This window comes from Pongo abelii, chromosome 19 (genome assembly GCF_028885655.2).
Source record: "Pongo abelii isolate AG06213 chromosome 19, NHGRI_mPonAbe1-v2.0_pri, whole genome shotgun sequence".
NCBI classification, from domain to species: Eukaryota; Metazoa; Chordata; class Mammalia; order Primates; family Hominidae; genus Pongo; species Pongo abelii.
Window position 1 is genome coordinate 66,035,847 of NC_072004.2, and position 26,768 is coordinate 66,062,614.

General features: G+C 48.0%; 1 protein-coding gene across 1 annotated transcript; it reads left to right on the forward strand.

Annotated features, from left to right (window-relative positions):
• Positions 1–20,182: 20,182 nt before the first annotated feature.
• Positions 20,183–25,438, forward strand: DLX3 (distal-less homeobox 3). Its single transcript, XM_024235173.3, has 3 exons — positions 20,183–20,732; positions 21,812–22,002; positions 23,563–25,438. Exons 1-3 carry the CDS (start codon positions 20,408–20,410, stop codon positions 23,908–23,910), a joined length of 864 nt encoding a protein of 287 aa, XP_024090941.1. The 5' UTR covers positions 20,183–20,407; the 3' UTR covers positions 23,911–25,438.
• The last annotated feature ends 1,330 nt before the right edge of the window (positions 25,439–26,768 follow it).

Sequence of the window (26,768 nt, forward strand, 5' to 3'; positions counted from 1 at the left end):
ACTGCTGGGAAGAGATGATTGTATTTTCATACACTCATGGGGGTGGATCCCTCATGAAGTGTGTCATCCTCATGGTAATGAGTGAGCTCTCACTCAAGTTAGTTTATGCAAGATCTAGTTGTTTAAAGGGCCTGGCACCACCCCCCACCAACAGACTTGCTCTGACTCTCACCGTGTAATTCATCTGCTCCCCCTTTGCCTTCCACCATGATTGTAAGCTTCCTGAGTCCCTCACCAGAAGCAGATGCTGGCACCATGCTTCCTGCACAGCCAGCAGAACAATGAACCAATTAAACCTCTTTTCTTTATAAATTACCCAATCTCAGGTATTCCTTTACAGTAGCACAAAAGCTGCCTAACGGCCAGGTGCAGTGGCTCACGCCTGTAATCCCAGCACTTTGGGAGGCCGAGATGGGCAGATCACGAGGTCAGGAGATCGAGACCATCCTGGCTAACATGGTGAAACCCCATCTCTACTAAAAATACAAGAAAAAAGTTAGCCGGGCATGGTGGCAGGCACCTGTAGTCCCAGTTACTTGGGAGGCTGAGGCAGGAGAATAGCGTGAACCCAGGAGGCGGAGCTTGCAGTGAGCCGAGATCGCACCACTGCACTCTAGCCTGGGTGACTGAGCAAGACTCCATATCAAAAAAAAAAAAAAAAAAAAAAGCTGCATAACACAGTCCTCCAAAACTCAGGAAAGCTCCATATGGTGGCTAGAATCTCATCTGTGCATGCCTCACTTGCACCATAGTAGAGTGATCTGGAAACCAGCCCACCCTGGGTTTTATACTCTGGAGATATGGTACTTGCTGAGCCAAAGAATTGAAGGTCACCTTGTTTTGAGGGGGAAGTGGAACAGAACCTAAACTGTCCCAGCCAATTCTTCCTTATCTCAGGATATTACTCTCCCAGTACATTCTACACAGTTATTCTTGAGTACTACAAGTAAGAAAGAAGGGAAAATCAATTCTGTCCAAGGCCACCTGGAGAACTGTCCTGAATAAGCCAATTCAGCAGATGCCATTTCTGACCAAGGATTTGTGTCTTTTTGGAAAATAAAAATTCTTTTTATTGATGTAGAAGTACTTGCCCGTCTTATCCTGGACTTGTGAGATTTAGTTTTCATGTGTGCTTTCATATGCCCAACTTCACTGTGCCCAAGCCCAGATTCTTCTCTGCATATTGTGGAATTCTGTTTTGGTTCTTTACGTCCCCAATTCAATGTATGTGTCCTTCCATCTTTTGTGAAGATAATACAGTCATTTAGCATTTTTCCCCAGTGATGTCATTGGTATTATATTGTGTGGTAATCATTGGCATTGGTATTATAATAATTCTTGTTTTCATTATCTGAACTCTAGAAAACATGGTCACAACATTCTCAGTGTTAAAAGTTAAGTTAGCATTATCTCAATCCATAGGCAAAATCAAAGGCAGACTGCTAAAGCCCCCGATTACAACCCACTTAAGTTGTACACTTAAGTCGCATCCCTCAGAGAATTGCAATAATGACAATCCATTATTGTAAATGAAATATCCCAGTTGACATCTGTAGTCCTGTATCTTTTGTTAGCTTAACACCTAAGTATTTCTCTCTTTTTTAAAGCAATGTAAATAGTATTGTGCTTCTAACTTGAGTTTTTCTATGTTCATTTCCCATATACAGAAGTACAATTAATTTTTATATGTTGATCTTATATCCTTTGACCTTGCTAAATTCACGTATTAGTCATAGAAGGTATTTTTTTGTATATTCCTTGGGATTTTCTTTGTAGAAAACGATGTCATCTGAAAATAGGAATAGCAGTGGTGAAGGGCACATCTTTGCCTTGTTTCTGATCTTAGGGATGAGGTATTCAGTGTTTTACTATTAAGTATGATGTTACCTATAAATATTCTGTAGATACACTTATCAAGTTGAGGAAATTCCCTCTACTCCTGGTTTTGTGGGAATTTTCAAAATGAATGGGTGTTAAATGTTTGTCAAATACTTTTTCTGCATCAATTTATATGACCATGTGAGTTTTTTTCTCCGTTAACCTGCTAATACGGTGGACTACACTGATTAATTTCCAAATATTGAACCATCTTTACATTCCTGGAATAAATCCCACCTGGTCATGGTATAATACTGAATTCTATTTGCTAATAATTTGTTAAGATTTTTTTCACATCTATACTCATCAGGGATAGGTGTATAATCGTTCTTTTTAAGTTTTGTGGTTTTACATTCACTATTTATAAGCCAATATCCGCCCCCCTCACCTTTAGATAAATAGTAGCATGCCATACACACGTTTCTACACCTTGATTTTTTTCACTTAACAATATATCATGAGCCAGGTGTGGTGGCTCACATCCGTAATCCCAGCACTTTGGGAGGACAAGGCACGGAAAATCGCTTGAGCCCAGGAGTTTGAGACCAGCCTGGGAAACATAGGGAAACTCTGTCTCTACAAAAATCATCATCATAATAATAATTATTATTATTACTTATTTATGAGATGGAGTCTCGCTCTGTCTCCAGGCTGGAGTGCAGTGGTACAATCTCGGCTCACTGCAACCTCCACCTCTTGGGTTCAAGCTATTCTCCTGCCTCAGCCTCCCAAGTAGCTGGGACTACAGACGCACACTACCATGCCCAGCTAATTTTTGTATTTTTAGTAGAGACGGGGTTTCTCCATGTTGGCCAGGATGGTCTTGATTTCCTGACCTCGTGATCTGCCCACCTTGGCCTCCCAAAGTGCTGGGATTACAGGCATGCACCCAGCCAAAAAAATATTTTTTTAATAGCTGGGCATGGTGGCTCATGCTTGTAGTCCCACTTACTTGAAAGGCTGAGGTGGGAGGATCTCTTGAGCCTGGGAAGTCAAGGCTATAGTGAGCTGTGATTGTGCCACTGCACTCCAGCCTGGGTGACAGAGCGAGACCCTGTCTCAACAAAGCAAAGCAAAGCAAAGCAAAACAAACAAACAAACTAAAACAATATATCTTGAACACAGTGAACTTTAAAAACATATCAGGGATGACATTATGGAAAATAGTAGAGTAGGAAGCTCCAAGAATTGGTCTATTTACCGAAGCAACTGACGGAATCAACTTTTTGGATCTCTAGAATCTAATAAAAAAAAAAACTATAGTAACCAAAGGAGTGTGGAATGAAGAAAGAGACAGTTAAATAAAGCGGCATTTAAGGTCAGGCCATTAACTGATGACTGAGATAATAGAAAACACTTCAGTGACCACACATGACAAGAAATGCAGTATTTACAAAGCTAGTTTGGAAAAGTCAATAAACAAATTGATGACTGCAGCCTGCAGTAAGCAACAACAGCAAATGGGGTGCAGAATCTGATTTCAGAGTTACAATCTTATAATATTCAGTATGTCTAGTTTTCAAGAAAATAATTACAAGGCATACAAAAAAACAAGAAAGGCAATTTATAGAAATGAGAAAAAGAAATCAATAGAAACCATCCCATAGAAGTGCAGACATTGGATTTATTAGACAAAAACTTTAAGTTAACTGTTTTAAATATACTCAAAGAGCTAAAGGAAACCAAGAGAATAATGTCTAAACAAACGGAGAATATCAAAAAAGAGACAGAATTTATATTTAAAAAAAGAAACCAAATAGATGTTCTAGAGCTGAAAAGTACAATCGCTGAAATGAAAAACTTACAAGAGGTGTTCCTCAGCAGATTTAAACAGGCAGAATAAAGAATTAGCAAAACTGCCAGGTGCGGTGGCTCATGCCTGTAATCCTGGCCGAGGCAGGTGGATCATGAGGTCAGGAGTTTGAAACCAGCCTGATCAATATGGTGAGACCCCATCTCTACTGAAAATACAAAAATTAGCCAGGCGTGGTGGCATGCACCTGTAATCCCAGCTACTCAGGAGGCTGAGGCAGGAGAATCACTTGAACCCAGGAGGCAGAGGTTGCAGTGAGCTGAGATCATGCCACTGCACTCCAGCCTGGGCAACAGAGCGAGATGCCATCTCAAAAAACAAAAAAACAAAAAAAAAAAAAAAGAAAGAAAAAGAATTAGCAAACCTGAAAATAGTCAATTGGAATTATTCAGCCTGAAGGACAGAAAGAAACCAGAATTCAAAAAAGAGGGAGCCAGCCAAGCACAGTGGCTCACACCTGTAATCCCAGCACTTTGGGAGGCTGAGGCAAGCAGATCACAAGGTCAAGAGTTAAGACTATCCTGGCCAACATAGTGAAACCCTGTCTCTACTGAAAATACAAAAATTAGCTGGGTGTGGTGGCACGCACCTATAGTCCTAGCTATTCGGGAGGCTGGGGCAGGAGAATCGCTTGAACCCAGGAGGTGGAGGTTGCAGTGAGCTGAGATCATGCCACTGCACTCCAGCCTGGTGACAGAGTGAGACTCTGTCTTGGGGGGAAAAAAACAGAGGGAGCCTAAGAGACCTGTGGAACACAATCACACATGTCAACATATAAGTTTTGGGAGTCCCAGAAAGAGAAGAGGCACGGGAAGAATGAATATTTGAAGAAATAATGGCCAAAACCTTTCCAAATTTGATGAAAGATATGAATCTACACATCCAAGAAGCTCAATGAACTGTACATAGGATAAACTCAGAGATCCACAATGTGACACATTCAAATAAAATACAAGTCAGACCATGTCCACTTCTCTGCTCAAAATTCTGCAATAATTACTCATCTCACTTAAAGAAAAACTCAAAGTCTTACAATATGCTTTGAGGCCCTTTATGATCCCCCAACCCCTGCCACATTGCCTTTCTGATCCCCCTCTCCTGGCACACTCCCTCATTCTTTCTGCTGTCTCTCTTTCTACGCTGGCCTCCTTGGTGTTCTTCAAACTCATCAGGTATGCTCCCACCTCAGACCCTTTGCACCAATTCTCCCCTCTGTCTGGAACACTGTCCCTCACATGTCTTCATGGCTCACTCTTTCACTTCCTTCAGGTCTTTGCTCACAGTCCATCTTCTCAATGAAGACTCTCATAACTGCCCTTCCAATACCTAATCCTCCTCATTCTGTCCTACTTTTTTCTTTTGTTCCAGAGTTCTTATTACTTTCTAATGCAATATATAATTGACTTCTTTATCATGAATATTGTTTTTTGTCTGCACTACCTACAAGCTCCATGAGGTCAGGGATCTTTTTTTGTTCACTGCTGAATGCCAAGAGCTTAGAACACTGGCTGGCATATGACAGACACTCAATGAATACTTGCTGAATAATTTAATTAGTGTGTATTTTCTTGGTTTTTATGTGTTCTTGCAAAATATGTACATGTATTTTATGTAAACATAATACATATTTCATTTATTCATTCGAATGCTATATAATTCTTACAATTCTCCTTCAGAACTATATTTCTAAAATTTATCCATGTTTCTATGTTTTGTATTTTGTTATTGTGGTGAAGTACTCCATGGAGTATGTCTACCACATTTTACCTCTCCATACTCCAAGAATGGACGTTCTCCCTGCTACCATGAGTAACATACAATGAACATTTTCATACATGTTCCTTAGTGATCTGTGTGAGGGTTCTACCAGGAGCAAGACTGCTGGATCATGAGGTATGTATGTATCAGAGAGTTCAGAAACAGATGCACATTTCAGCCAACATGACACTAATACGTTTTTGAATTTTTTCCTATGTACACAGGGGTATATAGGTAATATCCTGAAAATGCATGTTTGAATCTTTTGTCCTTTAATTAGGTTGCTATCTTTTTCCTTATTAAATTACAAGAGTTTAAACATAGTCTCAATTTTTCTACATATTCTTCTGTTTATTTTAGATACTGTGAACCTCTTTTCTCATTCTGTATACATCTATTCATTTTGTCTATGGTGTCCTTATTTGAATTGAAACTCTTAATGTTAACATAAAATTTTTTGATTTTTTATCTTTAGAGATTGAACACACTCCCTACCCTAGATTACAAAGACAGGACACTGCATTTTCTTCTATTTTATACTTTCACCCTTCTTTTTTTTTTCTGAGATGGATTTTCGCTCTTGTTGCCCAGGCTGGAGTACAATGGTGTGATCTCAGCTCACTGCAAACTCTGCCACCCAGGTTCAAGTGATTCTCCCACCTTAGCTTCCCGAGTAGCTGGGATTATAGGCACGCACCACCACACCCAGCTTATTTTTGTATTTTTAGTAGAAATGGGGTTTCACCATGTTGGCCAGGCTGGCCTTGAACTCCTGACCTTAAGTGATCCGCCCACCTCAGTCTCCCAAAGGGCTGGGATTACAGGCATGAATCACCATGCCTGGCCTTTTTACCTTTCAGATTTAGAACTTTCATTCATCTGGAGTCCACCTTTGTATATCGTATTAGGTAAGGATCTAAACTTTGTTTTCTTTCTTTCTTCTTCTTTTTTGTTTTTGTTTCTGAGACAGAGTCTCACTCTGTTGCCCAGGCTGGAGTGCAGTGGTGTGATCTCAGCTCACTGCAACCTCTGCCTTCTGGCTTCAAGCAATTCTCTTCCCTCAGCCACCCAAGTAGCTGGGTGGCAGATGTGAGCCACCACGCATGGCTAATTTTTGTATTTTTAGTAGAGATGGGGTTTCACCATGTTGGCCAGGCTGATCTTGGACTCCTGGCCTCAAGTGATCTGCCCACCTCAGCCTCCCAAAAGGCTGGGATTATAGGCATGAGCCACCACACCCAGCCTGAATTTTGTTTTCTCTGAGTATCTATTAAACAATCTATCCTCTCTCCCATTGATTTGCAGTACACCCTGGGTCTGTGGCTGAACCCTTGATTATATGCTATTACTCTATTTGTTCTTAAACCAATCGTTATTACCAAGCCTTATGGTATGTCTTAATATCTGCTAAGTCCTCCCTCTTTACTCCTTGTTAAGATTGTCTTTGATATTTATGAATATTTACTTTTTCAAATAGATTTTAGAATCATTTTTTAAAGTTGACTGCAAAACCAAAATAATTTTTACAAAGTCCCACTATAGATCAATTTTGGGGCAATTGACATCTGAACAATATTGAGTCATTTGTCCTACTTTCTACACTTATTTAGGTGTTAATCTCTCAGAATTTTTTTTTGTAGTGTTCAGAGGACAAGGTTTACACATGTTTTAAGCTTATCCCCTTGTGTATTCTGTTTTTTGTTTGTTTGTTTGTTTGTTTGAGATGGAGTCTCGCTCTGTCACCCAGGCTGGAGTACAGTGGCGTGATCTCAGCTCACTGCAACCTCCACCTCCTGAGTTCATGCCATTCTCCTGCCTCAGCCTCCTGAGTAGCTGGGACTACAGGTGCCCGCTACCACGCCCAGCTAATTTTTTGTATATTCAGTAGAGACGGGGTTTCACCATGTTGGCCAAGATGGTCTCGATCTCTTGACCTCGTGATCCACCTGCCTCGGCCTCCCAAAATGCTGGGATTACAGGCATGAGCCACCGCGCCCGGCCCTGTTTTTATTCTAAGTAGTATTTGCTTTTATCTTCAATTTCCTTTTTTTTTTTTTTTTGCTAGGCTATTGAAATATATAATATTCGACCAAGTGTCCTGTGACCTTGATAAACTCACTTATTAGTTCAGTAGATTTTTTGTAGATTACACAGCCAATCATGTTGTTTGTAAATAAAGACAATTTTCCTTCTTCCTTTGCAATCTGTAAGCCTTTTATTTCTTTTTCTTGCCTTATTGTACTGACTAGAACCACAGCATAATAGAAATGGTCAGAGTGAACATTCTTGCCTCAGACCTGATGTTAAGGGTAAAGTTTTCAATTACCATTATTATGCTAGCTATAGTTTTATATTATTATATAACGTTATTATATATTACATAATATTTTATATATTATTATAACAGATTATGTAACATTGTTAGCTATACTTTTTAAAAACATATCCCTTATCAGATTAAGAAAGTTTCCTTTTATTCCCAGTTGCTAGAGTTTTTATCATGAATGGGTGTTGTGTTTCATCATACCCTTTTTCTGCATCTATTGAGATTATCATATAACTTTCTCCTTTATTCTGTTAATATGATGAATTATATTGATTGATGTTCAAATGTTAAATCAATCTTTTTTTTCTTTTTTTTTTTTTGAGACAGACTTCTGCTCTTGTTGCCCAGTGCAATGGCACAATCTTGGCTGACTGCAGCCTCCACCTCCCAGGTTCAAGAAATCCTCCTGCCTCAGCCTCCCGAGTAGCTGGGATTATAGGTGCCCACCACCATGCCTGGCTAATTTTTTTGTATTTTTAGTAGAGATGGGGTTTTGCCATGTTGCTCAGGCTGGTCTCGAACTTCTGGCCTCAGGGGATCCGCCTGCCTTGGCCTTCCGAAGTGCTGGGATTATAGGCATGAGCCATGCCCAGCCAAAATCAATCTTACATTCCTGGGAATGTAATGGTAATGGTGTATCATCTCTTTTCTATATTGCTGCATTACTTTTTGTATATTTCTGGATTCAATTTGCTAATGTTTTGTTAAGAATTTATTTATTTATTTTATTTTTTATTATTTTTATTTTTTTTTTAATTTTTAGAGACAGGGTCTTGCTATGTTGCCTAAGCTGGATTTGAACTCTTAGGCTCAAGGGACCTTCCCACCTCAGCCTCCTGAGTAGCTGGGACTATAGGCACGCCACCATACCTGGCTATTGCTAAGGACTTTGCATCTGTGTTCATGAAGACATTGGCTTGGAGCTTTCATTTCTTGTATTTGTCTGGTTTTGGTATCAAGGTCATGCTTGCATTAAATTAGCTGGAAAGGTTCCAGCCTCTTCTATTTTCCAAAACAGCAGATAAATTTGGAACCATTTCTTCTTTGAATGTTTGACAGAATTCACCAATGGAGCCATTTACGCCTAGATTTTCCTTTATGGGAAAGTTTTAAATTACAAATTTAATGTGATAGACATAGAGTTATTTAGGTTTTCTATTTCTTGTGTTCTTTTTCTTTTCTTTTTTTTTTTTTTTTTTTTTTTTTTTTTTTGAGATAGAGTTTCACTCTTACTGCCCAGGCTGGAGTGCAATGGCACGATCTTGGCTCACTGCAACCTCTGCCTCCCAGGTTCAAGCAATTCTCCTGCCTCAGCCTCCTGAATAGCTGGGATTACAGGAATGCACCACCACGCCTGGCTAATTTTTTTTGTATTTTTTTAGTAGAGACGGGGTTTCACTATGTTGATCAGGCTGGTTTCGAACTCCTGATCTTCTGATCTGCCCACCTCGGCCTCCCAGAGTGCTGAGACTACAGGCGTTGGCCACTGCACCCGACCTCTTCTTGTGTTCTTTATACCTCCCCATGGCCTGGCCTCATAGACATTCAATAAACATCAACTGAGTGAACCGCAGGCACTGTGGCAGTTCCCTGGGGTTGGGGTCTCTCCACCCCAAGATAGGGGCCAGGAGGGCTACCAAGGCTGTTCAGTGTGAAGCCTTAGCCTCAGCCCTCTCCCCCAACCCTGGCCAGCCCAGCCCACTAGCGCTTCTATTATATTTTAATGAGAATCTAAAATAAGAAAATATGTCTTTCATTTACCCGCACATTTATTATTTCTGGTATTCATCTTTGTGTAGATGCCAGTTTCCATTTGGTATCATTTTCCTTCTGCCTGAAAAACTTTTAGCATTTCTTGTAGTGCAAGTCTGATGGTTATTAATTACATCATCTTTATTTCTTCTTCATTTTTGAGAATTGTTTTTGTTTTTACTCTCAGCTCTTTATTATTATTATTGGTTTTTTGTTTTGTTTTTTTTTTTTTGAGACAGAGGTTCACTCTTGTCACCCAGGCTGCAGTGCAGTGGTGTGATCTCGGCTCACTGCAACCTCCGCCTCCTGGGTTCAAGCGATTCTCCTGCCTCAGCCTCCCGAGTCGCTTGGATTACAGGTGCCCGCCACCACACCTATCTAATTTTTGTATTTATAGTAGAGACGGGGTTTCACTATGTTGGCCAGGCTGATCTCGAACTGCTGACCTCAGATGATCCGCCCTTCTCGGCCTCCTAGAGTGCTGGGATTACAGGCCTGAGCCGCTGCCCCTGGCCAGAAATTTACATACTGAGGGCAGGCACAGTGGTGCATGACTGTAATTCCAATGCTTTTGGAAGTCAAGGCAGAAGGATCCCTTGAAGCCAGGAGTTCAAGACCAGCCTAAAAGAGACCTTATCTCTACAGGAAAAAAAAAAAAAGTGTATTGATCTCGTATGTGGTGATCTTGTTGAACTCTCTTATGAATTCTAATCCATTGTTGATTCTACGGGGTTTTCTTAGAAGACGATTATATTTATCTACAAATAATGATTGTTTTATCTCTTCCCTTTCAAATTATACACTTATTTTTTTATCTTGTAGCTTTGCCTATCTATGAGTTCTAATACTCTGTTAAATAGCAGCAGAGATAGTGGTACTATTCTCTTTCTCAATCTTAAAGAGCCCACAAGTAAAACTTCTCCATTAAGGGTAGGGTTTTTGTGGGTGTTTGGTAAGTGCTTCTACCATTTCACCAAATTCCCTCCATTCCTACTTTGCTAGTCTCAAAATTTAGTTAATTAAGTCTCAATGTATAGATATTTAACTTTAACAAGTGCCTTTTAAAAAGCCAAAAGGGGCTGGGCACAGTGGTTCACCTCTATAATACTGGCACTTTGGGAGGCCGAGGCAGAAAGATTGAGGACAGGAGTACAAGACCAGCCTGGGCAACAGAGCAGGACCCTGTCTCTACACACACACACACACACACACACACACACACACACACAGACACACACACACACAAATTAGCCAGGTATGGTGGTGCGTGCCTGTAGTCCCAGCTACCCAGGAGGCTGAGGTGGGAGGATTGCTTGAGCCTGGAAGGTTCGAGGTTGCAGTGAGCTATGACTACACCACTGTACTCTAGCCTGGGTGACACAGTGAGACCACTTCCATAAACAAACAGCTAAAAGAAATTTCCTGAAAGGATTTCCATGGTGCATGCATTCAGTGTGTGGCTGGTGAAACAGGCTTGGGAATAAGCAGGAGGCAGGACAGCCTGGAGTGCATGATGTCATGGCTCACGGAAAGTCCCATCAAGACACCACCACTGAATGGGTAGGTTCCATCTTTCTAAAATCTCTTTGCCTCATTTTTTTTTAAGAGACTATTTTTTATTATTTATTTATTTATTTTGAGACAGAGTCTGGCTCTGTCGCCCAGGCTGGAGTGCAGTGGCGAGATCTCAGCTCACTGCAAGCTCCACCTCCTGGGTTCACGCCATTCTCCTGCCTCAGCCTCCCGAGTAGCTGGGACTACAGGCGCCTGCCACCACGCCCGGCTAATTTTTTGTATTTTTAGTAGAGATGGCGTTTCACCTTGTTAGCCAGGACGGCCTCGATCTCCTGACCTCGTGATCCACCAGCCTCGGCCTCCCAAAGTGCTGGGATTATGGGATTACAGGCGTGAGCCACCGCGCCCGGCCTATTTTTTTATTTTTATTTTTTTGAGGCAGAGTCTCGCTCTGTCGCCCAGGCTGGAGTGCAGTGGCGTGATCTCGGCTCACTGCAAGCTGCGCCTCCCAGGTTCACGCCATTCTCCTGCCTCAGCCTCCTGAGTAGCTGGGGCTACAGGCGCCCGCCACCACGCCCGGCTAATTTTTTGTATTTGTTTAGTAGAGACAGGGTTTCACCGTGTTAGCCAGGATGGTCTTGATCTCCTGACCTCGTGATCCGCCTGCCTTGGCCTCCCAAAGCGCTGGGATTATAGGCGTGAGCCACTGCGCCCAGCCAAGAGACTATTTTTTAGAACAGTTTAAGGTTCACAGAAAAATTGAAGAGATAGTACAGAGTTTCCACCTACACTCTTGCCTCACAGGACACAGTATCTCTTATTATTAACATCCTACATTAGTGTGATACATTTGTTACAACTGATTACTCAATATTGATACATAATTATTATTAATTAAGGCTGGACATGGTGGCTCAGGCTGGTAATTCCAGCACTTTGGGAGGCTAAGGCAGGTGGATCGCTTGAGGCTAGGAGTTTGAGAACAGCCTGGCCAATATGGTGACACCCCATCTCTACTAAAATACAAAAATTAGCCGGGCATGGTGGTGCACGACTGCAATCCCAGCTACTTGGGAGGCTGAGGCAGGAGAATCGCTTGAACTCGGGAGATGGAGGTTGCAGTGAGCCGAGATCCCACTATTGCACTCCAGCCTGGGCAACAGAGTGAGACTCCATCTCAGAAAAAAAAAAGCCTTTTTTCCTTTGTCAAAGATCAATTCACTGTATTTGTGTAGGTCTACTTCTGGGCTCTTGATTCTATTCCATTGATCTATTTCACTATTCTTTCACCAATACCACATTGTCTTTTTATTTTATTTTATTTTAATTTGTTAGAGATGGGGTTTCACCATGTTGCCCAGACTGGTCTTGAACTCCTGAGCTCAGTGATCCTCCCATTTTGGCCTCCCAAAGTGCTAGGATTACAAGCATGAGCCATCGCACCTGGCCCAAGATTGTGTCAGGCAGTGTCAGTCCTCAGACTTTGTTTTTCTTCTTCTTCAGTATTGTGTTGGCTACTTTGGGTCTTTTGCCTTTACCTATACATTTTAGAATCCATTTGTCAATATCCTCAAAAGAACTTTCTGAGATTTTGATTGGGATTGCATTGAATGCATAGATCAACTTGGAAAGGACTGACATTTTAACAATCTTCCTCTCCATGAATCCATGAGTCTCTCTCCATTTATTTAGATTTTTATTTGTCTCATCAGAGTTTTATGTACTCATATAGATCTTGTACATATTCTGTTAATCCTCCTACCTTACCCTCCTGAGTAGCTAAAACTACTGGTGTATGCCATCACACCTAGCTAATTTTTTTTACTTTTCGTAGAGATAGGGTTTCACTATGTTGACCAGGCTGGTCTCAAACTTCTGGGCTCAAGCAATTCTCTTGCCTCTGCCTCCCAAAGTGCTGAGATTACAGGCATGAGCCACTGCACCTTGCCAGAATTTTCTAAATAGATATCATGTTATCTGTGAACAAAGGCAGTATATTTCTTACCTCCCAATCTCTCTCTCTCTCTCCCTCTGTGTGTGTGCGTGCGTGTGCATACACACATTTTTTTTTCTTTGGAGACAGGATCTCACTCCGTCACCCAGGCAGGAGTGCAGTGGTGTGATCATGGCTCACTGTAGCCTCAAACTCCCGGGCTCTAGCCATCCTTCCACCTCAGCCTTCTGAGCAGCTGGGGACTGCCCCCGTCTAATCTTTTTGATTTCCTTTTTTGTAGAGATGGGGTCTCACTGTGTTGCTCAGGCTGGTCTCTAACTCCTGGGCTCAAGCAGTCCTCCCACCTCAGCCTCCCAAAGTGCTGGGATTACAGGCATGAGTCACCACAGCCAGCTAATTTTTGTTTTTGTTTTTGTTTTGTTTTGCTTTGTAGAGATGCAGTTCTGCCATGTTCTTGGCCTCCCAAGTACAATTCTTTTTACTCTGAGATGTTTCAAACATATAGAAAAGTACAGAGGGTAGTATAAAAAACACCCACATGGCCAGTGCCTAGCTCCGTCAAATTACCTTCTGACTGCTAAACCTGCAAGCTGAATGCCTGCCCCACAGAGGTGAAGAGTCAGACTGCCTGGGCTCAAATCCTAAATCCACTTACTTAGCTTCCTGTGCCTCAGTTCCCTCCTCTGTCAAAAGATAGACATGAGAGTGCCCATCTCATAGGGTTGGGAGCAGTGAATGAATTCATATATGTAGATGGCTTCGAGCAGTGCCTGGCACACAGTGAGCACTCAATAAAAGCCAGCTCTTATCAGTTCATCTTCCCTCTCTCGACTCAACGGAATAGATAATAATCTGCTATAAGGCCAACCCCTTTGGAGGAGTTCCAGATCCTTCCCCTCCCACCTACTCAGGGATGGCACTCGTGATTAACCCTCCTCTACTGGAGATGATAATTGGCATCTAAACAGGCTGCTCCCATTTCAAACACACACCCTCCCAATACGCCAAATACCCTCCAGCTACCGCCCTCGGCCTCCCTCCTCCTTTCACGGCCATCAGGACAGAGTGGCTGGCACGTGTTCTCTTCATTGCCTCCCATCCCACTGGCCCCTCAGCCAGCTGTGAACCACTTCCAGCTCCCCACTCCCCTTATGCGCTCTTCCTGATATCATCAACCTCCTCCTTGAGACATTGCACAGTAGGCGCATCTCAGTCCTCACCCTGCCCTGACTACAAATCCACAGCAAGATTTGACCTTGCTGACTACTCTCTCCTCCTTGAACCCTCCCCCAGCTCTCCCCACACCCAATTCAGGGTACACTCTCTCTGCACTGCTTCCCACCTCCCTCTGACCCCTCTCTCACAGGTGCTGCCTGGACCTTTGCCCCGTGTTCTCTCCCTTCTTTCCTGGACCATCTCACCCATGCCAATGGCTCCACTTACCGCAAGAAGCCAGATACTCACAATGTACATCTCCAATCCCAGCTTCTTTACTGATTTTTCAGATCCATGTTGCTAACTACAGCTAGGACTGCTCTTCCTAGATGTCTCAAAGACACTCAAACTCAGCATGATCACAATTAAGCTGATGGCACAACCACTTTGGAGAACTGCTTGGCAGCCTCTTCTAAAGCCAAACATGTGCCCACTTGGTGGCACACAATTCCACCCATAGGTACCCAACAACAGCATAGATGCAGGCACCAAAAGACATGTACAAGAATGCTCATAGCAGCACTGCTCATGATAGTCCCAAACTGGAAACTACCCAAATGTCCATCAACAGTAGAACAGAAAAACAGATAATGATATATTCATATGAGAAAATATCTACATTACAGCAATGAAAATGAACAATCTATAAATATAACCAACAATTTGGATAAATCTCGCAACATAATGTTGAGCAAAAGAAGCCAAACAGAAAAGAATACAGCCCTCCCTTGTTCATGGGAGATTGGTTCTAAGACCTTCCTTGGATACCAAAATCTGTGGATGCTCAAGTCCCTGATATAAAATGGAGTAGTATTTGCAGATAACCTATGCACATCTTCCCATATACTTTAAATTATCTCTAGATTATTTACAATACCAAATAAAATGTAATTGTTATATAAGTAATTGTTATGCTATATTATTTAGGGAATAATGACAAGAAAAAAATAGTCTATATGTGTCCAAGCACAGATGCAATTATTTTGCTGAATAATTTTGATCCAAGGTTGGATGAATCCACGGATGCACAGCCCATGGATATGGAAGAGGGCTGACTGTATATACTATACACTTCCGTTTATATAAAAGTAAAAAACATGCAAACCTGATCTGCGGTGCTAGGAGCGGAGACAGTGTTTACTCTCAGGGAGTAGGAACTGGAAGGGAGGGTGAGGGGGCTTCTGAGGGTTGGATATTGTTTCCTCAATACCTGCTGCTCAGCCTGGGTGCTGGTTGCACAGCTATGTTTGATTGATGCAAAGCCTTTAATTAGGACTTGTGCACTTTTCTGCAGGTATGTTAGATTCCAGTGGGGGGAAAAAACTGACACATTCTTTTCCTCATCAAGCGTCTCCTCTTGCTGGTGTTCTCTTTATTTCGAGAACGGCCCCAACTTTCCACCCAGTTGCCCAAATCAGAAGCTCAGGGGTCATTCCCCCCCTTCCCTTCTCCCTGCCATTCATATCCAGTCCATTCCCCAGCCCTGTCCCTCTGACCTCCTCAATGGCTCTCAAATCCACCCACTGCTCTCCACTTCCACCCACTTCTCTTCTCTCTGGCATTGGCCACACTGCCTCTTCCTTAACCCAGACTTGATTCCCTTTGCTTGAGCTTCTGCAGTAGCCTCATATCTGGGCCCCTCGCCCTCAGTCTTATCACTTCTGATTCGTCTCCACACAGCTGCCAGAGGAATCCTTCTAGAATGAAAACCTAATCATGATCCTCCCCTGGTTAAAATCTTTCAGCGGTTCCCTGCAGCTTCTAAGTAAAGCCCATTCTCCTGCTTCAAGCTTCCAACTGCTCTGAGTCCTGGGTCCCTGCTTCACCTTTAGTACCCCCCAACCACCCCCACAAATACTACGCTTCACCCTTGAGAGACAAGAGTCCTAGAATTTACAATCACAGAGCACCAGAGTTTGGATGGCCCGCAGAGGCCATCTAAGAACCCACTTTTTGATTTACATATGAGAAAACCCAAGGGAAAGCGCTCCTGGCTGGACAAAGGTGGGTGGAGGAGGGGGAGGTGGCACTTTCCAGGGGCCGGGAACCCTCTCCTTTCCCTCATCCCTGTTTTTCCAAGCCAAGTCCCACACATCCTTCACTTGTCATTTCAGATAACCTCCTGACCCCTGAAGGGTTCAGGCCCCCTTAGGCTGGCACGGCGGCAAGTGCTGCCCCATCAAAGCACACATCACATGATGGCAAAGCTGTCGTTAAGTGTCCACACCCCCTGCTGGAACGTGGGCTCCATCGAGAGGCACCTGGTCTGTCTTGTTCATCACTACATCCCCAGCACCTAGCATGGGATCAGATACATAGCAGAGACTCAGCAAAGATCTGTTGAATGAATGAAGGACACTGGAAGTAAGTCCAGGCTGCAAAATGCTGCAAGCTTGGGGTGTATCTCCAAGGGAGTTAGTGAGAAGGTCGAGGAGTTCACCCTTGAGAAACAAGAGTCCTAGAGTTTACAATCACGGAGCATCCGAGCTTGGACGGACCTCAGAGGTCATCTAAGAATCCAGTTTTTTATTTACAAATGAGAAAACCAAGGGAAAGAGCCACTGGCTGTTCAAAGGTGGGTGGGAGGAGCGAGAGGTGGCAGCCAAAGAGTAACACAAGGTGATGATGAAAAGTGAATATTTAGTGCCAATAGGGCTCCTCAAGTAAGTAAATTCCTTTTGGGCACGATGGTCCTGCCCCTGCAGGTGACCCACTTCCGGGTCTTCCCAGTGGAGCTAAGCAGGCTCTTTCTCACAATCACCACTAGATGGCGCCACTCCCCAAGGCAATGGAGAAAGCAGGGTCAGCCTACCCGGGCTCGGTCCTCCCTGAGTTCCTCCCTGAGGCCTCTCTCTGAGCCCCACTGCTGTGCCAGTGCCCAGGTGGCATGATGCCTGGGTTCCAGGGAATAGCTTGCTTCAACAGGGTGCCTTTTCTCAGTGCTAGAGACAGGGTGGGCAATGGACTGTGACCTTGGCATTGGCTGGCACTGCCCTTTCTCCCTCCTACCAGACTCCCAGAGGCCCCTGACACAGGCTGCCCCACGTCACCCCTCCACCAGAGGTAGGACTCGGCCAGGCTGACACCTGCTCGTCTTGTTGGCCCGGGCAAGGTGGGGTGGGTGGCTGTGGTCCCACTGCATCCTCCGGCTACCTCGCCATCCTAAGCTAACAGGTGCCCGCCCAGCAGTTGGTGGCTCCGGTCCTGCCGGCCTGACGAGACCCTTGGGGCCTTCCCTTACCCTGAAGCTCAGTGCCTGCCCCATGCTTCCCGCTGTCCTGACTCTGCCCAGCATGTCTGAGCCCCAGCCAGGGCTCCACGGGAGCAGTGCCAAGATGATTCAGCCCCTCTTCAGCATTAGGAAGCTTCATTTATTCATTCAACAATGGGTTCTGGGTATCTGGAAGGTAGTGGTGAAGTGGATGGACCCACTCTGGCATCTGGGAGCATGTCATGCAATGGGGGTAGGGGAATATGTGTCAACCTCACATTAGCAAACAGTGGTTTAATTGCTTATTTAAGTTCCTACTGTTGCGGTTTCTATGAACTATGAACCATTTCGAGAGCTCTTAGAATTTCAGAGCAGAGTGGAGCTTAGAAATTATCCTTCTATAATCCACCACCACTGCCCTTTCAAGATTCCAGGATTCCAGAATTCAGCCTAGGTCTCATTCTCTTTACTTAGGAGCCAGGGCTTGGGGTAAGAGTGAGGAAAGAAGAGTGAGGCTTCTGTGAGGGCCTGGGGAGGGAGGGAGGTAGACTCCCAGCTCTGAGTCGCCTGCCACTTCTTGATCTCGGCTGACGAATGAATGAGTGGATGAAACCCTGAGAAGGGCTCGCCCCACGCTGTCTGTTCTCTGAGGGAGCTGCAGTTAGCGAAAAGAGAGGGCACAGTCTGCGGGGCGAGGCAGGGGGAGCTCCAAAGCAGGCCCTGAACGCTTCCCCGGCTCCCATCCTGGGAGGGAGCCGGCCCGCCCAGTGCCCTTCCTGCCCCCAACGCCGCAGGCTCTCTTGGCGCCCTCTTGGCAGCAGAACAGAGGGCACCCGGAGCGGGTGGCAACTCGCCCTGCCACGGGCTCGGAGCGGCGGGCGCTGGGCGCTGGGGGGACGCGGAGATAGGCAGACAGATAGCGCTCCCCTCGCCCGCCCCCGCCCCCGCCCCCACCTTTCCCACGCGGCGGCCTCCGGGAGTGGCCCAGACCAAGCGGGCACTCACCCCTGCCCCTCAGTCCGCGGACCGTGCCCTCTGTTTCTGCCAACTGCAGCTCTCAAAGCCCTTTGGACTGCCGGAAGCCTGCTGCGCGAGTCTGACTTTGGAAAGGGGCATACAGCCCCCTGTACACTGCTCTGCCGGGCAGGGTCTTCGGAGGAAACCCCTCCCCGGGGCTTGGCCGGGCGCCGGGCTCGGGGAGCTGCAGAGCTCGCAGCAACCACGAGGTGGCGCGCTAGCACTGCGTCCGCCCGGCGAGGCAGGGCGAGTGGACGTGCGGTCAGGGTAGCGAGCCGGGCAGGCTGGGAACTGAGATTTGGATTCTCTCCCCCAGAGAAAGGCGAAGGCCAAAATGGGGTGTGGGAGGGAGGGATCAGCTAGACGTTGGGAACAGCTAGCATGACCTAGGGGGCCCAGCTTTGTGGGCTAGACAGGACTAAAAGCTGGGGGTCCCCATAGAGGGGAGCCATTCTTCAGGGCTTTTCTGGTGCAGGAGGAGTTCAGTGGAGCAGTACAGCTCCCAGCTACTGGGGATGAGGAAGGTACTGAGAGGTCTAGACACATCTGCCTACAACCACATATTCACACGCGGATGGCCCTCCACTCACGCTGCCTGCACCCCCCCCCAACACACTCTTGCATGCATGTACATCTGTGGATACTGTGGAACACATGAAATCCTCACATCACACACCCCAAACACACTCGTCCCATGCACCCAATCCCCAAAAGTGTCCCCAGTCCCCAGTGCTGTCCCATGATACACAGAATCTGCCCTCAGACTTATTGAAGCACACAGTCACAGAGCCAGCCTGTGTCCACCCAACCTCGTGGGGACCCCAGGTCCCTTGCTACCTTCAGCAAGACCGGGCCATCTGTGAAACTGCACACACATAGCTTTGGAGATAGTTCTGGTATCACCGGACAGGCTGTACATCCCTATCAACCTCTAAATCCACACAGGCCTGCTTCCCCTTCTCCAACAGGATCCTCCTAGTGCTAAATTATGTCTTTCATAGGCTTAAGACACTCTTGCATGGTGGGCACCTTCCTACATAAAAAGAAAATTTTTAAAATTACATTTTTGTAATTATGTAATACAGGAATATAACAGCAATGACTGCATTGCTATTAAGATAATATATTAATATCATATATTCAAACATTCTCTTTCACCTAAAAGGTGTTTTCCTTTTCTTCTGATTTTAAGAGAAACCATTTTCAGGGGCTGTGAGTCCTCACCACTTTGGGTACATTTGTGTGCCTGTCATTTGCACAGTGCGTGCACACGTGTGCACACACACACAACCATACCCCACCTTAGACCATCTCTTTCCACAAACACAAAATGGGCAAACTCCCCTCCTTCCCCACCTCACCTAAGCCCATCTCTCATCCCCCAGCCAAAGAAACAGACTGACAGATCCTGGGGGCTCCACAGAGCAAACCTTCCCCTCCACCTCCGCGCCCCTCCTTCAGATAACTTATCTGGGCTGGAGCTACAAAAGTAGCAAGGAGGGTGTGTGTGTGTTTGTGTGTGTGTGTGTGTGTTTTGAGTAACAACAAAGACTGGGGGAAAGAGAAGAGAGAGGAGGGAGGAGAGAAGGAAAAGGGAGAGAGAGAGAGAGAGGAGAGCATAGGAGCGAGAGAGCAAGAGCGTGTTTTGCCTGGAAGGCAAGACTTGCAGCCAATCAGCGCGTAGGAGCCTCCCTCGACGACTCCACTATTGAGTCTATAACCGGCTGGCCGGGCGGAGCTGGCAGCATTTGACTGTGGCTTGGGACGCGAGGAGAGGCGCGCAGCGACTGCCTGACGGCAGGCAATGGTGTAAGCGCCTCTCGGCCTCCTCCTCCCCCAGACGCGGCCGGGTCCTCCCCTCGCCTTCTGGACACACACCCCTGCCTCGTCTCTTCCGCCTCTCTTGCACTCCGGTCCGTTCCTGTCCTCCGCGGAGGCCAGCCCTGGGGAGGTGCAGCGCCCGCCAGGATGAGTGGCTCCTTCGATCGCAAGCTCAGCAGCATCCTCACCGACATCTCCAGCTCCCTTAGCTGCCATGCGGGCTCCAAGGACTCGCCTACCCTGCCCGAGTCTTCTGTCACTGACCTGGGCTACTACAGCGCTCCCCAGCACGATTACTACTCGGGCCAGCCCTATGGCCAGACGGTGAACCCCTACACCTACCACCACCAATTCAATCTCAATGGGCTTGCAGGCACGGGCGCTTACTCGCCCAAGTCGGAATATACCTACGGAGCCTCCTACCGGCAATACGGGGCGTACCGGGAGCAGCCGCTGCCAGCCCAGGACCCAGGTGAGGGCCACGGGGTCGCGAGGACAGTGGGAGACACTGGAAGGTTCCCGAGGGAGGAAAAGGCATGCACTGGAAGCCAAAATCTAGGAAAACTTCTAAGAAAAGTACTGCCTGGAGTTAGAGAAGTTGGCCTAGATGACCCTCAGAGGGACCAGGCGACCTTCCAGCCCCGGGTGTGCAAGCATTTGGGGCGCGATGTGCGCGGGGCGCCGCGGTCCCGGATGAGGATCGGGGTGAGCTGAGAGAGGAAGGGGAAGGCTGTGGGTTGTCAGGAAACCTCCGAATCGAGGTGATTTCGTGGGCATTTCAGCAGGCGATCCTCGATCAAGTCGCAGAGGGCTTGGGGGTAGGCGGCAGGGGCTGGAAACTCTACGGGCCCTCCTTTGGATAAGGGATGGGGAGACTAGGAGTCGTGAGGGGGCGATGAGAAGGACCCACGGAAGTTGCGGGAAAGCGGAGGGAAGCAGCCACTGAGAGGCAGAGAAGCTGAAAAAGGGAAAAGTGAAGGCAGCAAGAGGGAAGTATGGAAAAACAGTGAGAGAAAGGGCAGAAGAAACAAGAAAGGAAGGAGAGAAGGAAGGGGGGAAGAAGGGGGACAGGGAAAGAAAGTCTGCACTATCCTTGCAACTTTTCTGAAAATCTAAAGAGATTCTAAAATGAAACTTTTTTAAAGGGCGGGGGGCGGACGGGAAGGAGCGAGAGAAACAACCGACGGCGAGATGGGACTGGGAAGGGAGCGGCCAGCAGCCAGGCGGCGAGGAGCCCCGAGGCTGGGAGGCGAGCCGGGAAGGCGTCGTGAGCGAAGCCGAGGCGGTCCTCGCGCAGGCGGCGGCTGGCGCCGGGGACAGTGCTCCGGCAGCCGGGCGCGGAGCTGGGAGCGCCGCGTTGTGGGCCGCGGCCGGTTCCGGCTCTGGGGCCGCGGCTCCCCCCTGGGCCGCGGGCAGCGGAGCGCGCGGCCGGGAATCCCGCGGCGAGTTGGTGGGCGGAAGGGAGGGGCGTCCGGCGGGGCCCTGGAGGGTCGCAGGAGTCGCAGGCCGAGGCTGAGCCGCCCCCTCTTCCGCCCGGTGCGTTCCCCGCAGTGTCGGTGAAGGAGGAGCCGGAAGCAGAGGTGCGCATGGTGAATGGGAAGCCCAAGAAGGTCCGAAAGCCGCGTACGATCTACTCCAGCTACCAGCTGGCCGCCCTGCAGCGCCGCTTCCAGAAGGCCCAGTACCTGGCGCTGCCCGAGCGCGCCGAGCTGGCCGCGCAGCTGGGCCTCACGCAGACACAGGTTGGTGTTTGGCTGTCCAGGGCCGTGGGGGGCGCGCGGGGCCCCGTAGTTCCCCGGGCGCTGCCGAGCCTGGCTGGCCATTGAAGGGCCCTGCGGGCTCCTGGAACTGTTGCCTTTGGGATGGGGGCCTGCGAGGTTCAACTTCGGTCGGAAGGTTCTGCGTTAGCACGTGTACAAGTGAGCATAGTTGTGAACCCGTGCAACTGTGTATGTCTGTCCCAGGGAGAGGTGCCCTCCTTCCCCTACTCCAGAATCCCCAGCTCCCAAGTCCCCCAGCAGTGCTGGTCACTTAGTAGGAGTCCACATCGTGTTTTCCCTCCAGGCTAGGCGTGTGTGCAGACTGTCTGTGTGCATGTATAGGCGAGTGTGTTTGCACACGTGCTGTGTGGGTCCGCATGCACCGAAGGATGCTCATATAAGGAGTGTGATCCTGCCGGGGTCATTGTGCTTAACGATGGGGGCACGTGTGTGTGACTGTGCGCCCTGAATGCATGTGCGTTCTGAATGCACGTTCAGAAATGTGTGCTTGCATCAAAATACCACATTCCTGCTCAGCACCTGAACACTCAGAGAGGCCAAATTCCCTACCTGAAAGAGATGGGGACTCAAAAGTGAGTGCCCCACCCCCACCCTCATCCAGTCCCTAAAGCCCCCAGCAGCCTGTCACTGCTCAGGGGAGGAGCAGTGGATGCCTGGCTCCCTCCAGGTGTTGACAGGCGGGCCTAGGTTGTGGCTGTGGCTGCGTGGGGCCCCATCCGCCGGGAATCTGGGTCACCTGGTGAGGAGCTGATTCATTGTTTGTACCAGTCATGGGGTGGGGAGTGGCAGGGGGAGGGGGAGATACCCCAGGGGAAATTTGGGGAATCATGGCTCACCTGCTCCTGAGTCCCCAGGTCACCCCCATTATCTAGCCCGAGCCCAGGAGAACTTCTCCACGCCTGAGTGTGTGAATGTGGGTGCTCCTGTTGTGGGGTGCTTATCTGTGTGTATCTGTGTCTGTGTGTATTTTTATTGTCTGATGTCTGTGTGTGAGGCTGTGAGTGGGAACGTGGCTGGGTATGGAGATGTGTATGTGGGTGTGTTTGTGTATCTGTGCACCTCTGCTTAGGTGTCTAATGTGAATGAAATGCTACAAACCGTCCATCTCCCACCTCAACGGCCTTTTATTGAGTGCTTACTACATACCAGGCTGCTTTAAGTTTTTTATATGTCGTACCTTATTTGAGCCTCAGAATGACCCTATGAGGCAGGTAATAGTGCTATTCTCATCCCCATTTTGCAGACAAGAGGAAGGCAAGAACCAGAGAGGTTAAATAACTTGCCCAAGGTCACGCTTAGTAAGTGACAGAGCAGAATTTGGACCCAGGCAGCTGAATGTTCCTAGCCACAATTCTACCCCAGATCTAAGAAACTGGTGTCCCGGGAGTCAGGAGGCCTGTTTTTTGCCTGATTCTTATGTGAAATTGGGTTCTGGCCTTGCTTTTTCTTGGCTAGGTTCTTCCCAGGGTTGTTTTAGCATTCTGAGAGGCTAACTAGCTACCCCTTTCTTCTCTGGCCCAGGTGAAAATCTGGTTCCAGAACCGCCGTTCCAAGTTCAAGAAACTCTACAAGAACGGGGAGGTGCCGCTGGAGCACAGTCCCAATAACAGTGATTCCATGGCCTGCAACTCACCACCATCACCTGCCCTCTGGGACACCTCCTCCCACTCCACTCCGGCCCCTGCCCGCAGTCAGCTGCCCCCACCGCTCCCATACAGTGCCTCCCCCAGCTACCTGGACGACCCCACTAACTCCTGGTACCACGCACAGAACCTGAGTGGACCCCACTTACAGCAGCAGCCGCCTCAGCCAGCCACCCTGCACCATGCCTCTCCCGGGCCCCCGCCCAACCCTGGGGCTGTGTACTGAGCACCCACCTGGCCTGCACCCTTGACAAAGGACCCCAGGACCAGGCAGAAGGCGCCTCCGTCCTAGCCACTCAGGAATCATCGAGGAGCACAGGGAAAAGGAACTCCCTTTCCCCTTCCCTTGCCCCTTCCTCCAAGGACCCAAGCACTTCCAGATGACATTCGCATGGACCAAGGATGCCCCCTGAACCTCCCTCCCTCTGCCTAGACACTGGGGTGCTCCTCCAGATGTGGGGACATTCCACCCCAGTGGGGACAGCCGTTCCCCTACCTGCTCCAGGAGCCTGGATTGGCTTTAAATGGCTCATCATCTTCCAGCTTCTTAAACTTAGTGCCTGTTCCCAGACTGGAGACCTTGGGATGGGGGAGAGTGTGGAGGGTTTGCGGGTCCTGCCTGTGCTGGGGCACCTGGCACCGTGGATCTTAAAACTTGCCGGGCCTAGTTCCTCCTGAGCCACTGGTGGTCTCCCCCTGCTTGAGCGGCCCCTCGGCCAATAAGACAGTGGACATCATGACAAGGACTCTGGGTGGGGACCTGAACTGGTCACCGCCCTGCACTTCTAGCCCTCATTTAAGATTTGAGGGTGAAACCAAAGAAAACCCCCTAAGCGAGGGAATCTTTTAATATTTGTGGCTTTAGAGGAAAGAACTAAAGGAGCCATCTCTCTCCCCTCTCCTCCGTGCCGAGAGGAGGGGTGGGTCTCAGACATTTTTCCTATGGACTTATTTCTTCCACGTCCAGGACTTTGCACAACTTTGGTTTTAAAAGCTGTTGAAAAATAGGAAAACAAAGGGCATTGTTCACAGATAGGGCCAAGTCTCCCCTTGCAAGGGTGCCTCTGTTCTGTCCCTGCCCCCACCTCACCTTCTCTACTCCTCCAGTAAGTTGGCAGTTTTGGTGCCAAACCCCAAATCTCCAAAGAGACATACCAGGCAAGACAAACCCCCAAACACCTCCTTTCCGGTGGCCTTGGAAACAGATTGCTCCGAGCTGGAGAATGTCGAATGTCGGGTGAGGTGCATGGGAGAGGAGGGGAGAGTTAGAACTTGTGCCTTTAGGAGTAAGGGGTAACTGCCTGGAGGGCTGGTGGCACTGCCCCTCCCTGACCCAGACATCCCGCCAAAGCTAACTTTCCTCTACCCCTAATGCAGTAAAACATTGAAAAAAAAAAAGGAGAGGTAGAAGACTGTAGCTATATATATAAATATATAGTAAGTTTTTTTTTTTTTTTTTTTTTTTTAAGAGCAACAGAGAGAAGCAGCCTCCTCCCTGCTGCGGTTTCCTATTTATGTGGCCATGTTCCTCCTGGACGGATCTCCCTGTGTGTTTCAAGTTGAGAGATGTGGGCTCTGGCTGGATTTGGGTTTTGTGGGAGGTGCAGGGGCCAAGAGAGACGTGGTAGGTCTCCAAGAGTCCCACCCGGGGGAGAAGAAGCTAAGCCATCTCCCACCCCCTCCCAGCCTTCTCATTTCTGCTTTCTTACTGGACTCATCTTTATATATAATGTTAATAAAAAAGAAGAAAATAACCACTGAGCTCTTTGAACTGGAGGCTGGTGGCAGCTCTTGTGGGGAGGGTCTGAGAGTTGGGGAAGGTGTCCAGTGGGGAGGCACTTCTGAGCTCTGAGGGAGACGGGGCCCCCAGGAAACCACTGCTAAGGTGCTGGGCTGGGCCTGGCCCCTGGTGGCAGGTGCTCCTGAAACCATGGCTGTCCCCAGTCTGGGCAGGTCTTTGGGGGAGGCTCCCAGCAGCAGCTTCCCTGACTCCACTGCTTGGCGGCTTGGTGCTCAGAATCAGACAGCTCCCTCTGCACCGCCGCCGGGTCACCTCACGGCTGGTCTTTGATCTGGAGCTCACATGCAGACATGCTTGCACATGTGTGTAACCCCCCTGCCTCCACGCCCAGGCACTCCTGGCCCCTCACCTTCCTGTCTGTCCCTTTCAGCTTGGGGTGAGGGTGGGGCCTCTGTCAGAGGGACACCACTGCTCCCTCAGCAGGGAGGGACCTAGCACTGTGATCTGGGCCTGGTGAAGGGGAGGGGTCTGTGTTTAATTCTCAAGGAGGGCTCAGGCCCTGACTCAGAGCCTTTTCACTGCCACCACCCTCCTCTTCTAGGTGTCCAACTCCAAGGCTTTGGAGACGGAGAGCTGGAGGTGGCAGAACGAACGGAGGTGTGTGAGAGTGACACATCTTGGCACAGACGGGAGACAGCGTGAATGCATGCACACGCTTGTGAAGCTACCTGTCTCTCACGTGCATGCATCAAGACACACAATGACATCTCCCCATCGTCACACACACATGGACTCCCACTTGAGGCAAACCTGTCATCTGCAGACACATCCGCAGACGCAAACACACACCTGAGACATGTTGGCATCACACGAGGTACAAAGCCAAAGCCGTAATACTCCAAGAGATGCGGGCTGCCAACACAGGTGCACAGACACACATCACTCAAGTCACCCTAGCATCAGACACACACACACACACACACACACACACACACACACACACACACACACACACACACACACACACACAGAGAAGCAGAGCAGCTCCCTGTAATGGAAAAAGATAGAAAATCAGTAGCATGGCCACGCATGGTGGCTCACACCTATAATCCTAGCACTTTGATAGGGCAAGGTGGGCAGATCATTTCGGCCTAGGAGCTCGAGACTAGCCTGGGCAACAAGGTGAAACCCCATCTCTACAAAAAACACAAAAATTAGCCGGGTATGGTGGCATGCACCTGTAGTTCCAGCTACTCAGGAGGCGGAGGTGGGAGGATTGCTTAAGCATGAGCGGTCGAGGCTACAGTGAGAAGTGATCACACCACTGCACTCCAGCCTGGGCG